The 14,745-nt window shown below is 39.2% G+C and overlaps 1 protein-coding gene across 5 annotated transcripts in view; it reads left to right on the forward strand.

Moving 5' to 3' along the window:
* The window catches only part of cntn3a.1 (contactin 3a, tandem duplicate 1), a 93,789-nt gene that overhangs the window by 18,520 nt on the left and 60,524 nt on the right, over window positions 1-14,745 (forward strand). For 4 of the 5 annotated variants that reach the window (XM_079588429.1, XM_079588427.1, XM_079588428.1 and 1 more), the window contains exon 3: window positions 6,482-6,614. In XM_079588429.1, coding sequence (XP_079444555.1) covers window positions 6,482-6,614 — 133 coding nt within the window. The remainder of the gene's footprint in view (window positions 1-6,481; window positions 6,615-14,745) is intronic. The other variant, XM_079588431.1, reaches the window with a different exon arrangement.

Below are 14,745 nucleotides of genomic sequence, written 5' to 3' on the forward strand. Positions count from 1 at the left end.
TCAACATTTCTGGACACAACTGGATATCCATCTTCAAGGAAAACACCGCGTTGCGCGTTCGTTTTTCGGATACCCAAAGTATTCCCACACTGCAGATTTTAACTTTTTTGTCAGCGGGGATAGAGATTAGAATATCCACCCGCTGTCTCAGACATTGTCTCCGCTGCACATGTGGAGTCTAAGCAGTCAAGTTGAAAGAAGTTGCGCGCATGTGAGATCTGGTGTAATTTTTTTCCCAAAACCGTTAATAAGCAAATATTCACGATATGATAATCGTACATGTCAATATCGTGATAAACCGCCATACCGTTACAACCCTAGACGTCACAATGGGAACCTGCGTTATTGGGTTTTCGGCTAAATTAAAATCGATTATCAATCAGGAAAATAAAACATTAAAAGTATGCATAAAGCATATATTAGTGGTACTACTATTAATACATTGCATATAAGCCTATAATATAAGCCTATGCATATAAACATCTAGCCCTGAAAACATACACTTATGCAGATTTAGATTCTGCCAGTGGTGTTCATATTTTTTAAATAACAGTTAATTGTTCATTAATAACAGCAAATAACTGATACTGCTAAAACAGATCTTACAGCATTGTGAAATGGTCATGATATTCATCCACTCCAACCAAATACTAATTACACAAACACACTCAAAATGATTATTGGATACCTTTGTGATTTAATTGCCAGAAATTCAAATACGCCCAATACTCAATACGCTCTAGAAAGTAAAATATTGTATCTGTCTAGATGTGAAAAAAGCATGCTAATGCCCACTATCTGCATTCATTTGCTTCCTCTCTTTGAAAGTTCACTAAAAAACCTGTAAACAATTACACCAGTTAAACAGTTTGCTTTCATTTCTATCTTTTGAGCATATGGCACCAGGTCATTTTAACTGCAGGAGAACACAATGAACTCACGGATGTAATTGTGGTTGATTAAATGTGCTTTGATTGAGGAGTAGAAACACAAAACGCATAGAGCACTTCCATATAGTCCTGATTCATTCAGTTGTGTTTCTCACCAGTTGAAGCCAAACTGAATTCAGTGCTTTTTTTAATTTTTGGGAAGATTATTCCCTCTTGTTAATTTTTATCTTGAGCAGATAGCCTGTGTTAAATAGAGTAAGGAAGATACTGGTGAGAATGGAGGGAAATGGGATTGGGAAATATCTCGACTCGACTCAACTGAATCTTGTTCATAAATGGGCTTATTTGTCTTTCAGTAAGATTGAGCAGAAATGTAAAAAAATAAAAATAATCATACACTTACCAAACCATAGTTGATCCATTGGACTATATTTTATGTTTGCGTAGCTTACTGCAAGCTCATTACAATTAACAACTGAGTTAGCCTAAATATGCCACACTTAATTCCTTAAAATGACGGTTCTCCACATTTAGAGCTTCAGGGCCCGTGTGTGTGTCTGTTTGCTTGGGCGTGTGCAGGTGTGTATTTTAACTTACCAAGATTGGCTTTTTCATTTGATGAATAAAACCCTTGAATCAGAATCAAACGGATTGGAGGGCACACAAACGTCTAAACCCTCTCTCTCTCTCTCTCCCTCCCTCTCTCGCCCTGTGCACCCTGTCTGTGGCTGGATATTCATGCTGAGGTAAGCTGGCCGAATTCATCGGCTTGTCAGATGGTATTGAATTTGAGATTAGTTTTTATTTGGGCCTCCAAATTGCTCCTTGGCCTCCCCCCCAGCCCCGGTGCTGCTCCGGAGGGCTGCACTGCCATATAAATTCTCCCCTCAGGTAGAGAGAGAGAGAGAGAGAGAGAGAGAGAGAGAGAGAGAGAGAGAGAGAGAGAGAGAGAGAGAGAGAGAGAGAGAGAGAGAGAGAGAGAGACCTTCTTTCTCCAACTTCCTCAATAATGACCTCCCTTTCCACCAAGGTGGGCTTTGTGTTGTAAACCTCTTGTTAGTATTCTGTGCTGAACAGAGATAGATAATTTCTCCGCGACAGTGTGTCTCTTTGGACAGCTGTTTGTCTGTTGACAGAAATCACAGCACCAGTAAAGCCCTCCGTCGAATCCTCACAACGCAACGTCAAACCCGCAGGCGACGGCATGGTTTCAAATTACTCCCCATCAATATTGTAATAACATCTTGTAATATTTGCAGCATCACCAAAGCTTGTAATTACATGGTGTTTCTGAAATAGACAGTTCCGTCCTCTTGTCCTCTGGCAAATGCGAACCTTAATTGCAGCATTAATTCCTCGTATGATAGAAATTCGCTCTCTGTTGCATTTCTCAGGTTTGCATCAGCTCCGAGCTCAACCTGAAGTTTTGAAATCTCTCTCGCCCTTGTCTTTATTTACATATGTCGTATGTATTTTGGTACCAGATTCGGGTTTCATATCTCATTTAGCGGTTCCATGCATGGAAAATTGCTCATGCTGATTTTGAACAGCTTGATCAGATACAGACAGATGCTTTAGTGCGGTGTCAATACTGACTCCCTCAATTGACGTGTTCCAGAGCCTTGATTATGAGACCAGTCTTTGTTTAGCATGGATGAGTCACTCGATAATTAATGTGTGTTTTAGCCTTTGATAACATCTCAGCAGATTGACTTTGTTGTCCATGTGCATCATAAGATTGCATAAGAAAGTTTTTGGCGGGTACATGTGAAACACATTATATCTACTAATCCCATGGGTGTGATTTTAGTTTAAAAAAAATCGAGGGGGCGGTTGGAGGTTTTGACGTCACGAAATGGCACATGCTTGGAGCATGAAAATTAAGTTATGCAAAAATGATTTAAAATTGATCAGTGGTTGCTGGTTTGCTGGTCCCGATGTCTGGGAATCAGGAGTGCTGGTGGGCCAGCTACACAACTCAGTTTTGCTTGAGAACAGCATGACAGGATGATGTTAGACACTATATCAGCTCTATCCATTTTAAACAATCTCATAGCAATTCATAACTATTTTATGTTTTGGTGAATTGGTGGTTAAATGGAATGATTTCAGTTTTGTGTTTCGTACGATCTGTTTACACCCCAGTTACGGGTAGCCTATGTTTAGCGGTCGATTTGGTGATTTAAGACAAGTTGGAGGTTGTCCTAACATTGAGGACATATTTACAATGATTTTTAAAAACATTCTTTACAATTCTTCTTACATTTTGTCTTTAGAACAATCTTAAGAAAAAAGTTAAAAACATTCTTTAGAACTGTTTTTGTGACATTCTTATTTTATTATATATATAAAAAAATTTAATCAAATTAATTACACGATGTGACTAAATACAAATTACAAATTAATCGCACATCAAATTTAGTTCAGAAATAACCCCCAAAAGATAATTTAAAATCATCATTGTGTTAAATGAGAAAAAGCAAAAAGACATTACAATAAAAGTAGCTTTAGAATTTATTTTATTTTATTCAACATAGTATTTATTACACAAACTTTTAGGTTTCAAACTTTCAACGGTCATGAGGGTGAGTAAATGATGACACAATTTTCGTTTTTGAGTGAACTATACCTTCACTATACCTTAATATGAAAAAAAAAAAAACATTAATGAAATGATACTCTAAATAAGAAACTAAAATTGCCAGTAGGTGGCGGTAAATGTCTAATTGAGTAAATCATTGGGCCCTAACATGCACCAGGTGCAATGCAGCGCCAGACGCGACGCAAGTGTTCTTTTGCTAGTTTCAGCCCGACGCAGTTATCATTTTCACGTCCTGTGCCACGTTGTTTAAATAGCAAATTAATTTGCACCGATGGTCTGAAAACGAGGTGTGTTCAGGCGCATTGTTGGCGCGATGCTATTTTGAGGCAACTGAAATAGACTGCATTTTTTTGTTATTTAAAGAGCGCTTAAGTAATGTGCGCCTATAGGCGGGTCCACAACGCACGTACACTTTGTCCAGTCTTTGTTCAGTCTTTCCAGTTGCAAATTCCGCCATGTAAATAGCAATCCGCCATGGCACGAGCACAACTGGCTTTTAAAGGGAATGGGGACACACCCATTACTTATTAAGATAACAGGGACAACCCTTTTAGACCATGCGCCAAGCGCGCCAACCATTTTACCCGTCGTTAAACTAGCAAAAGTGGATTTGGACGCCCCCTAAGTGCACTTGCGCCATGCACTTTAGACCATGCGCTTAGATCGTTAAAATAGGGCCCAGTGAGTCATTCATTATTTCATTTGATTTGTTCCAATGGCTGATTCGCTTAAAAATGAAGTAAATGGCTCTATATGAATGGACCATTGAATCATTAGTTCACCCGATTGATTCGCTGAAAAACGCCGATTCATTCAGAAACGAATCCGCTGTGTGTTGCACGGAGAGGCACAACATTTCTCCTCTGGCTTCGTAGGTAATATTTTCTTTGGCAAAATTGAGCAAAAGCTGACAATATTGTGTCTAAAATATACCACAATAACTTCTTATTTATTGAACTGTTGTATAAAATTAGTATCACATTTGGACTATTCGGGACAAAACATTGTGTGATTTTGCGCTCGTTGCTCATGTGATATTGCTTCTATAATGTAATATTTGTGTAATAATGATATTGCACAATATAATGACACCTATATTGAGTCCTTTTCATGTGCATGTGGTTGAGTTTATGATTGTATACGTTGTGAATATTGCTGCACATGTATGTTAGTTTGTTAGTAGTGTTAGTAGTGTATGTAGTTAGTGATGCAGATGTTTTGTTTAGCTGCACAGTTATTTGTAAAAGCATTAACAAGTATAAAATTGTATAAAATCTTATGATTGTATAAAAATACAATCATAAGAGAGGATGCAATGGGAAGAGGCTGGGCTGTTTGAAATATATATGACTCAACTAAACAGTGGAAAGCACTGTGGTAGCTAATGGGAAATCGGAGTAAATGTTATGGTTGTGAAGTATCACTTTATGATTTGCTCTCACTCACGTCTTTTCATCTCCTCATGTTTCCGGTTGCATTTAAGAGTTAAAGCCCTTGTTTACAGTGAGATTGAAATTAGCCTTGGTGTGCAGTGTATTCCCCATTCAATAGATTTCAAACACCTCCACTGAGAGCTCTTCTGTGCTCTATTATCACCCAGAATCACAATAAACTCCACCTCTCCTGCATTAGTGAGATGCTAATTGAACACTTGGTAGACCAATTTAGCATTTCAGCGTGGAAAAAAAACTGTTAGTTCCGAATTTTCAGATGCATTAATTCAGTTTGCAGCCCTCTGGAACTTGATATCTGCGCATGGTAAATAAACAAACCGGTGTGTGCTTAACATGAAGTGATTTCCCAAGAGGATGGTTTCCTTTGAAATTAGTCCCCTAAATGTAGGTTAAGAAAGTAGTTGGTGAGCTGTGAACGCATGTCTGTTGCCTCAGACTCTATTGAAGAAAGGTTTTCAGAACTGGATCACATAAAGGTCAGAAATGAACTTTTCCATTAAGGGGAAAAATTTGCGCTTGATTGCCAAAGACAAAAAGTTTTGTGTTCAAGGAAACGTCACGTCATATACTCCTCCATGCAAAGCAGGCTAATAAATGAGTTTATTTATTAGAAAATCAAGACTTCACATTGTTTATATTTGTAGCATGAAAATAAAAGCTGCTAATTTCTCTGGATAACATGTTTGAAAGGTCCAAAAGTCTAACGGCACAACGAATAGTTTCAGTGCAGATGTCATTTAAATACTCAAAAATTCAGTTCATCACATTTTTTGAGACAAACCATGGAAACGTTTTGTGGAGGTTTGGACACAATGCAGTAGCATTTGACCCTATGTTGTGTTAATCGGCATAAAATGAGTTTTAGATTATGCAAATTGCATTCACTCTCGCATAAAAACTCTCCGTCCTGCTCATTGTTGGGTGGATGTCTCATCTTGCTGAAGGCCATTTGTGCTTAATAAGACAGGATAAGTGGTTTGCGCTAACCATCAACATGTAATTACGGAGAATAATAAACCACACAATTTCCAGACTTTTAAGTGTTTACACGATACACACAATTAAGCTACTTTCCTGCAAGTTAGCGTCTTTGGTATGAGGAAATCGCATTAGAAAGCTTAGTGGCTCACCATGTGTTTCTTGAAAATGTAATAAGCTCTTGTTTTTTTTTCTGTGACTATGAATTTTAAACATAGGTAGAGGATAAGCAGTGCAGTGTGTAAGGAAATGTACTGCCTCAACAGTGTTTAAGCTCAAAGTTCTGTATTTTAACATTATGTTTTGCTCTTTTGGGGGTTTGCGATATTAGCATCTTGAACGGGTAGGGTTGCTAACGTCCTGCCAACAATAATCTCAAGTGTTTTTAAGATTTCTTTGATTTCGCCAAATTTATGCTGCCCTATTGAATGACAGCTAGGCTTTCGTCCAATGAACAGATGGATACCTTTCAGAACAGCTTTGCTCTAAAAAGCACGCTAAGCTAAACTTAGCATTGACTAGCCGTGTAACTGTGATCTTTTACTCCTCACCTTTAGAAGGCAGCGGTCCTCTGAGGCCAGTATTCACCAAACAGCCGGGAAGTATTGTATTCCCTCTCCATCTTAATGAGCCCAGCCGGGAGGTCACCTTCAGCTGTGAAGCCCAGGGACATCCGTCCCCGTCCTACAGGTGAGAGCCCAGCATGCTGATGAATTTTGGTATAAAAAAGCAAAGGCAAGCTTTATTTGATCATTTTTTTTGTCTGTGGCAAAGACATGTAATACTTGATTAACCTGTTCAATCTAGGCTTGCGTTCGAGTATGGGGACCTTGGAAGTTTTCCTGAGCGCTTGAGCTCATGTTGGATATTTTCTAACATGAAGGGAACTATTTTTCAGGCTGCCAAGGACACATTATTTTATCAAAGAGTGGAGCTCTCCATTCCTGCTATTACCGAGAACTCTTCATATTGTCGCTACAGTCGTTGATTTGACTCATCTCGAGTCAAAACCATTCTGAACTAGTCTCAGGTGGTTTGGCCTTTCGGTTTATTGACTGTATTTATTTGAACTCTAATTAGATTTAATTTCTCTTTGAAAAGCTATTTTCTTCTCTTCCATGGATGCTTTCTTTCTTTGACATCCTCTTCTTCTTGTCTCCCGATCTCTTTTTCTTTGTTTTCAATTGAATTGAATCTTGTTTTAAGTGTATGCATCAAACATTATTTTGGATGTTAAACAAGGGGTCAGAGTCAATTTACTTAATTTAATCTCAAAGACACAGTTGCTATAGGTTTCTCTAGTCAAGCAGCTTATGGTGTGTTTCTCCTCAATGACCATACAAGTTACCTAAATGAACAAAGAAAAAGGATGTCTGACCGTTGAAATTGCAGCTCCAAAAATGACCAAACAGTTTTTGTTTTTCAATGTTTCGACCTGTCAGGACCTCATCAGGCACAAACTTTAGTAACCTTTGCATTCAATTTTTTTTTGTTTTTTTTTGTTGAAAGAAATTAATACTTTGATTTAGCAAGGACAGATAAGTTGATCAAAAGGTACATTTGTAATGTATGTTTACAAACTTTCTATTCATCCTGAAGAGATATTCCATAATAAAAAAAAAATCTAAAATAAAAAATATTAAGCAGGACAACAGTTTTAACTTTTAATAATCATTGATAATAATCAATAAAATTAATGTTTCAATGAAAGAAACAAATTCTAATATTTTGACCCGTACAATGTATTTTTTTGCTATTGCCACAAATGCCCCGTACGACATGTGACTGGTTTTGTGGTCCAGGGTCACATATACGACCTACATAATTTTTTTATGAAATCGCAAGCACATTCAACTTCAGTTATTAAAAAAAAAAAAAAAACATTTCAAAGGAAATCCAGCACTTTAAGGCCCTGACATCTGTCTACAACGAGTGAAAAAAATTATAATTAAAGTGTTCAAATGCTAGACACTTTGAAGCAGTCTGCCCTTGGATTACTTCTGTTCAGCTGATAAATTATAAATTTAAATATGTTTTCAGCACTCCGGAGAAGCTGAAAAGAGTGGATTGTTTCTAACTGCACTATTTGGGCATTCACCCTCCTCAGTAGTCCGGAAAACATTCTCAATGTATTCAGAATATAATATGTCTAGAGCATATAGTCCCTGAAAGAATTCCGTTCAGCTGAACCAATTTATTTCTTTATTAGGGGCCAAGCACTGAAAGTGCGGAGGCACCTATTGTTTTCGTTCCGGTTCTTATTATTAGGGGCCAAGCACTGAAAGTGCGGAGGCACCTATTGTTTTCGTTCCGGTTCTTATTATTATTAGGGGCCAAGCACTGAAAGTGCGGAGGCACCTATTGTTTTCGTTCCGGTTCTTATTATTATTATTATTATTATTATTATTCTGCTTCTTCCGACTGGGCGTCTATGGCAGCCCATAGAAGCGTATGCGGGAAAGTTGTTCCGGTTTGACATTCTGATAGAGGACATTCCCAACAGTAATTGCACCAATTTTGGTGTCTCTAACTCATTCCCTCTAGCGCCACCACCTGTCCAAAGTTTCACTTATATTATGCTAATAACTTTTAAACCGTAAGGCCTATCAACAAAATTCTTTTTTCCTCTGATTCCTGAGCTCACGACGATTCGACTGGACCCTATGACGTCATTTTCCGTCATAAAAATATGGCCGCCATTTTGAATTGTCCAAAAAACCTTCTTTTGCGAACTCGTCCTAGACGGTTTGTCCGATTTGCACCAAAATTGCACCAGATCATCTTCAGGCTGTGGGGACAAAAAGTTATGGAATTCAAGTTGATTCGTCAAACCGTTTTCGATAAACGCGCAAACAAATTTTACGTAGCGCTTGCGAAAACAGACATAAGGCTGTATCTCCGCATCGCTTAATCGTATTCAAACCAAACTTCCTACATGTCATCACAAGCATGACCTGAGGCTACATGCTGCGTTTCGGCGCAGCGCCACCTACTGGTCTGGAGATATGAAAAAAGGCTATTTTTGCTTATAACTTCTGAACGGTTTGTCCAAAAATCACAAAAGTGGTCTCGATAGATTCAGGGCGTCATGTTGAGTTGACTGATATCCAATTTTTCCATATCGGCCATTTTGGCTGTCGGCCATTTTGAATTATGTGCTAAAATGCTGTATTTTATGAACGCATGAACGTATCGTTACGAAACTCAGTATGGGTCATCAGTACAAAGCCCTAAAGGTACTCAAAAGATTATGAGACAGCGCCACCTTTTGGTCAAAAGTTATAATGAAATTTCCAAAAATGCTAATAACTTTTGAATAAATTTGCCTATAGTAATGACACTGATCTCAATAGATTCCTTGGGTTATGCTGAAAACATAGATACCAATTTTGCCATAGTCAGCCAAACTTCCTGTCCGCCATCTTTATTTTCTTTTAAAACCTACTTTTTCGAACTCCTCCTAGACCGAACGTCCGATTTTCACCAAAATCGGATCGTGTCATCTCCAGACCGTGCCGAGTAAAAGTTATGGATTTCGTGTCGATAGACGAAACCGTTTTCGTATACCGCAGTGGCAAAATTGAGGCATGATGCCAAAATGACTATTCAGGCTTTATATCTGCAATGCCTTGACATATTGACACCAAACTTTGTATGTGTCATTGTCACTTCACTCTGACCACATCACATCAGTTTCGTAACTGCGCCACCTATTGGTCGAAAGTGATAATCATATTTTTAGTTATTGTATGTGATTTTTCAACCATTTTGCCCAAATTCATCTTCAAATGTCTTTAATTGCTCCTTGCTGCAGTGGGTCTCACACTCCCAGCCACTTTGGCATGTCTTGTCGTCTTGCTTGCGCTTGGCCCCGGTGATTGCTGCTTGCAGCTATATTTATTATTATTATTCTGCTTCTTCCGACTGGGCGTCTATGGCAGCCCATAGAAGCGTATGCGGGAAAGTTGTTCCGGTTTGACATTCTGATAGAGGACATTCCCAACAGTAATTGCACCAATTTTGGTGTCTCTAACTCATTCCCTCTAGCGCCACCACCTGTCCAAAGTTTCACTTATATTATGCTAATAACTTTTAAACCGTAAGGCCTATCAACAAAATTCTTTTTTCCTCTGATTCCTGAGCTCACGACGATTCGACTGGACCCTATGACGTCATTTTCCGTCATAAAAATATGGCCGCCATTTTGAATTGTCCTTAAAACCTTCTTTTGCGAACTCGTCCTAGACGGTTTGTCCGATTTGCACCAAAATTGCACCAGATCATCTTCAGGCTCTGGGGACAAAAAGTTATGGAATTCAAGTTGATTCGTCAAACCGTTTTCGATAAACGCGCAAACAAATTTTACGTAGCGCTTGCGAAAACAGACATAAGGCTGTATCTCCGCATCGCTTAATCGTATTCAAACCAAACTTCCTACATGTCATCACAAGCATGACCTGAGGCTACATGCTGCGTTTCGGCGCAGCGCCACCTACTGGTCTGGAGATATGAAAAAAGGCTATTTTTGCTTATAACTTCTGAACGGTTTGTCCAAAAATCACAAAAGTGGTCTCGATAGATTCAGGGCGTCATGTTGAGTTGACTGATATCCAATTTTTCCATATCGGCCATTTTGGCTGTCGGCCATTTTAAATTATGTGCTAAAATGCTGTATTTTATGAACGCATGAACGTATCGTTACGAAACTCAGTATGGGTCATCAGTACAAAGCCCTAAAGGTACTCAAAAGATTATGAGACAGCGCCACCTTTTGGTCAAAAGTTATAATGAAATTTCCAAAAATGCTAATAACTTTTGAATAAATTTGCCTATAGTAATGACACTGATCTCAATAGATTCCTTGGGTTATGCTGAAAACATAGATACCAATTTTGCCATAGTCAGCCAAACTTCCTGTCCGCCATCTTTATTTTCTTTTAAAACCTACTTTTTCGAACTCCTCCTAGACCGAACGTCCGATTTTCACCAAAATCGGATCGTGTCATCTCCAGACCGTGCCGAGTAAAAGTTATGGATTTCGTGTCGATAGACGAAACCGTTTTCGTATACCGCAGTGGCAAAGTTGAGGCATGATGCCAAAATGACTATTCAGGCTTTATATCTGCAATGCCTTGACATATTGACACCAAACTTTGTATGTGTCATTGTCACTTCACTCTGACCACATCACATCAGTTTCGTAACTGCGCCACCTATTGGTCGAAAGTGATAATCATATTTTTAGTTATTGTATGTGATTTTTCAACCATTTTGCCCAAATTCATCTTCAAATGTCTTTAATTGCTCCTTGCTGCAGTGGGTCTCACACTCCCAGCCACTTTGGCATGTCTTGTCGTCTTGCTTGCGCTTGGCCCCGGTGATTGCTGCTTGCAGCTATATTTATTATTATTATTATTATTCTGCTTCTTCCGACTGGGCGTCTATGGCAGCCCATAGAAGCGTATGCGGGAAAGTTGTTCCGGTTTGACATTCTGATAGAGGACATTCCCAACAGTAATTGCACCAATTTTGGTGTCTCTAACTCATTCCCTCTAGCGCCACCACCTGTCCAAAGTTTCACTTATATTATGCTAATAACTTTTAAACCGTAAGGCCTATCAACAAAATTCTTTTTTCCTCTGATTCCTGAGCTCACGACGATTCGACTGGACCCTATGACGTCATTTTCCGTCATAAAAATATGGCCGCCATTTTGAATTGTCCAAAAAACCTTCTTTTGCGAACTCGTCCTAGACGGTTTGTCCGATTTGCACCAAAATTGCACCAGATCATCTTCAGGCTGTGGGGACAAAAAGTTATGGAATTCAAGTTGATTCGTCAAACCGTTTTCGATAAACGCGCAAACAAATTTTACGTAGCGCTTGCGAAAACAGACATAAGGCTGTATCTCCGCATCGCTTAATCGTATTCAAACCAAACTTCCTACATGTCATCACAAGCATGACCTGAGGCTACATGCTGCGTTTCGGCGCAGCGCCACCTACTGGTCTGGAGATATGAAAAAAGGCTATTTTTGCTTATAACTTCTGAACGGTTTGTCCAAAAATCACAAAAGTGGTCTCGATAGATTCAGGGCGTCATGTTGAGTTGACTGATATCCAATTTTTCCATATCGGCCATTTTGGCTGTCGGCCATTTTGAATTATGTGCTAAAATGCTGTATTTTATGAACGCATGAACGTATCGTTACGAAACTCAGTATGGGTCATCAGTACAAAGCCCTAAAGGTACTCAAAAGATTATGAGACAGCGCCACCTTTTGGTCAAAAGTTATAATGAAATTTCCAAAAATGCTAATAACTTTTGAATAAATTTGCCTATAGTAATGACACTGATCTCAATAGATTCCTTGGGTTATGCTGAAAACATAGATACCAATTTTGCCATAGTCAGCCAAACTTCCTGTCCGCCATCTTTATTTTCTTTTAAAACCTACTTTTTCGAACTCCTCCTAGACCGAACGTCCGATTTTCACCAAAATCGGATCGTGTCATCTCCAGACCGTGCCGAGTAAAAGTTATGGATTTCGTGTCGATAGACGAAACCGTTTTCGTATACCGCAGTGGCAAAATTGAGGCATGATGCCAAAATGACTATTCAGGCTTTATATCTGCAATGCCTTGACATATTGACACCAAACTTTGTATGTGTCATTGTCACTTCACTCTGACCACATCACATCAGTTTCGTAACTGCGCCACCTATTGGTCGAAAGTGATAATCATATTTTTAGTTATTGTATGTGATTTTTCAACCATTTTGCCCAAATTCATCTTCAAATGTCTTTAATTGCTCCTTGCTGCAGTGGGTCTCACACTCCCAGCCACTTTGGCATGTCTTGTCGTCTTGCTTGCGCTTGGCCCCGGTGATTGCTGCTTGCAGCTATATTTATTATTATTATTATTCTGCTTCTTCCGACTGGGCGTCTATGGCAGCCCATAGAAGCGTATGCGGGAAAGTTGTTCCGGTTTGACATTCTGATAGAGGACATTCCCAACAGTAATTGCACCAATTTTGGTGTCTCTAACTCATTCCCTCTAGCGCCACCACCTGTCCAAAGTTTCACTTATATTATGCTAATAACTTTTAAACCGTAAGGCCTATCAACAAAATTCTTTTTTCCTCTGATTCCTGAGCTCACGACGATTCGACTGGACCCTATGACGTCATTTTCCGTCATAAAAATATGGCCGCCATTTTGAATTGTCCAAAAAACCTTCTTTTGCGAACTCGTCCTAGACGGTTTGTCCGATTTGCACCAAAATTGCACCAGATCATCTTCAGGCTGTGGGAACAAAAAGTTATGGAATTCAAGTTGATTCGTCAAACCGTTTTCGATAAACGCGCAAACAAATTTTACGTAGCGCTTGCAAAAACAGACATAAGGCTGTATCTCCGCATCGCTTAATCGTATTCAAACCAAACTTCCTACATGTCATCACAAGCATGACCTGAGGCTACATGCTGCGTTTCGGCGCAGCGCCACCTACTGGTCTGGAGATATGAAAAAAGGCTATTTTTGCTTATAACTTCTGAACGGTTTGTCCAAAAATCACAAAAGTGGTCTCGATAGATTCAAGGCGTCATGTTGAGTTGACTGATATCCAATTTTTCCATATCGGTCATTTTGGCTGTCGGCCATTTTGAATTATGTGCTAAAATGCTGTATTTTATGAACGCATGAACGTATCGTTACGAAACTCAGTATGGGTCATCAGTACAAAGCCCTAAAGGTACTCAAAAGATTATGAGACAGCGCCACCTTTTGGTCAAAAGTTATAATGAAATTTCCAAAAATGCTAATAACTTTTGAATAAATTTGCCTATAGTAATGACACTGATCTCAATAGATTCCTTGGGTCATGCTGAAAACATAGATACCAATTTTGCCATAGTCAGCCAAACTTCCTGTCCGCCATCTTTATTTTCTTTTAAAACCTACTTTTTCGAACTCCTCCTAGACCGAAGGTCCGATTTTCACCAAAATCGGATCGTGTCATCTCCAGACCGTGCCGAGTAAAAGTTATGGATTTCGTGTCGATAGACGAAACCGTTTTCGTATACCGCAGTGGCAAAGTTGAGGCATGATGCCAAAATGACTATTCAGGCTTTATATCTGCAATGCCTTGACATATTGACACCAAACTTTGTAAGTGTCATTGTCACTTCACTCTGACCACATCACATCAGTTTCGTAACTGCGCCACCTATTGGTCGAAAGTGATAATCATATTTTTAGTTAATGTATGTGATTTTTCAACCATTTTGCCAAAATTCATCTTTAAATGTCTTCAATTGCTCCTTGCTGCAGTTGGTCTCTCACTTCCAGCCACTTTGGCATGTCTTGTCGTCTTGCTTGCGCTTGGCCCCGGTGATTGCTGCTTGCAGCTATATTTAGGGGCCAAGCACTGAAAGTGCGGAGGCACCTATTGTTTTCGTTCCGGTTCTTATTATTATTATTATTATTATTATTCTGCTTCTTCCGACTGGGCGTCTATGGCAGCCCATAGAAGCGTATGCGGGAAAGTTGTTCCGGTTTGACATTCTGATAGAGGACATTCCCAACAGTAATTGCACCAATTTTGGTGTCTCTAACTCATTCCCTCTAGCGCCACCACCTGTCCAAAGTTTCACTTATATTATGCTAATAACTTTTAAACCGTAAGGCCTATCAACAAAATTCTTTTTTCCTCTGATTCCTGAGCTCACGACGATTCGACTGGACCCTATGACGTCATTTTCCGTCATAAAAATATGGCCGCCATTTTGAATTGTCCAAAAAACCTTCTTTTGCGAACTC

This window comes from Phoxinus phoxinus, assembly GCF_949152265.1.
Source record: "Phoxinus phoxinus genome assembly, chromosome: 18".
NCBI classification, from domain to species: domain Eukaryota; kingdom Metazoa; phylum Chordata; class Actinopteri; order Cypriniformes; family Leuciscidae; genus Phoxinus; species Phoxinus phoxinus.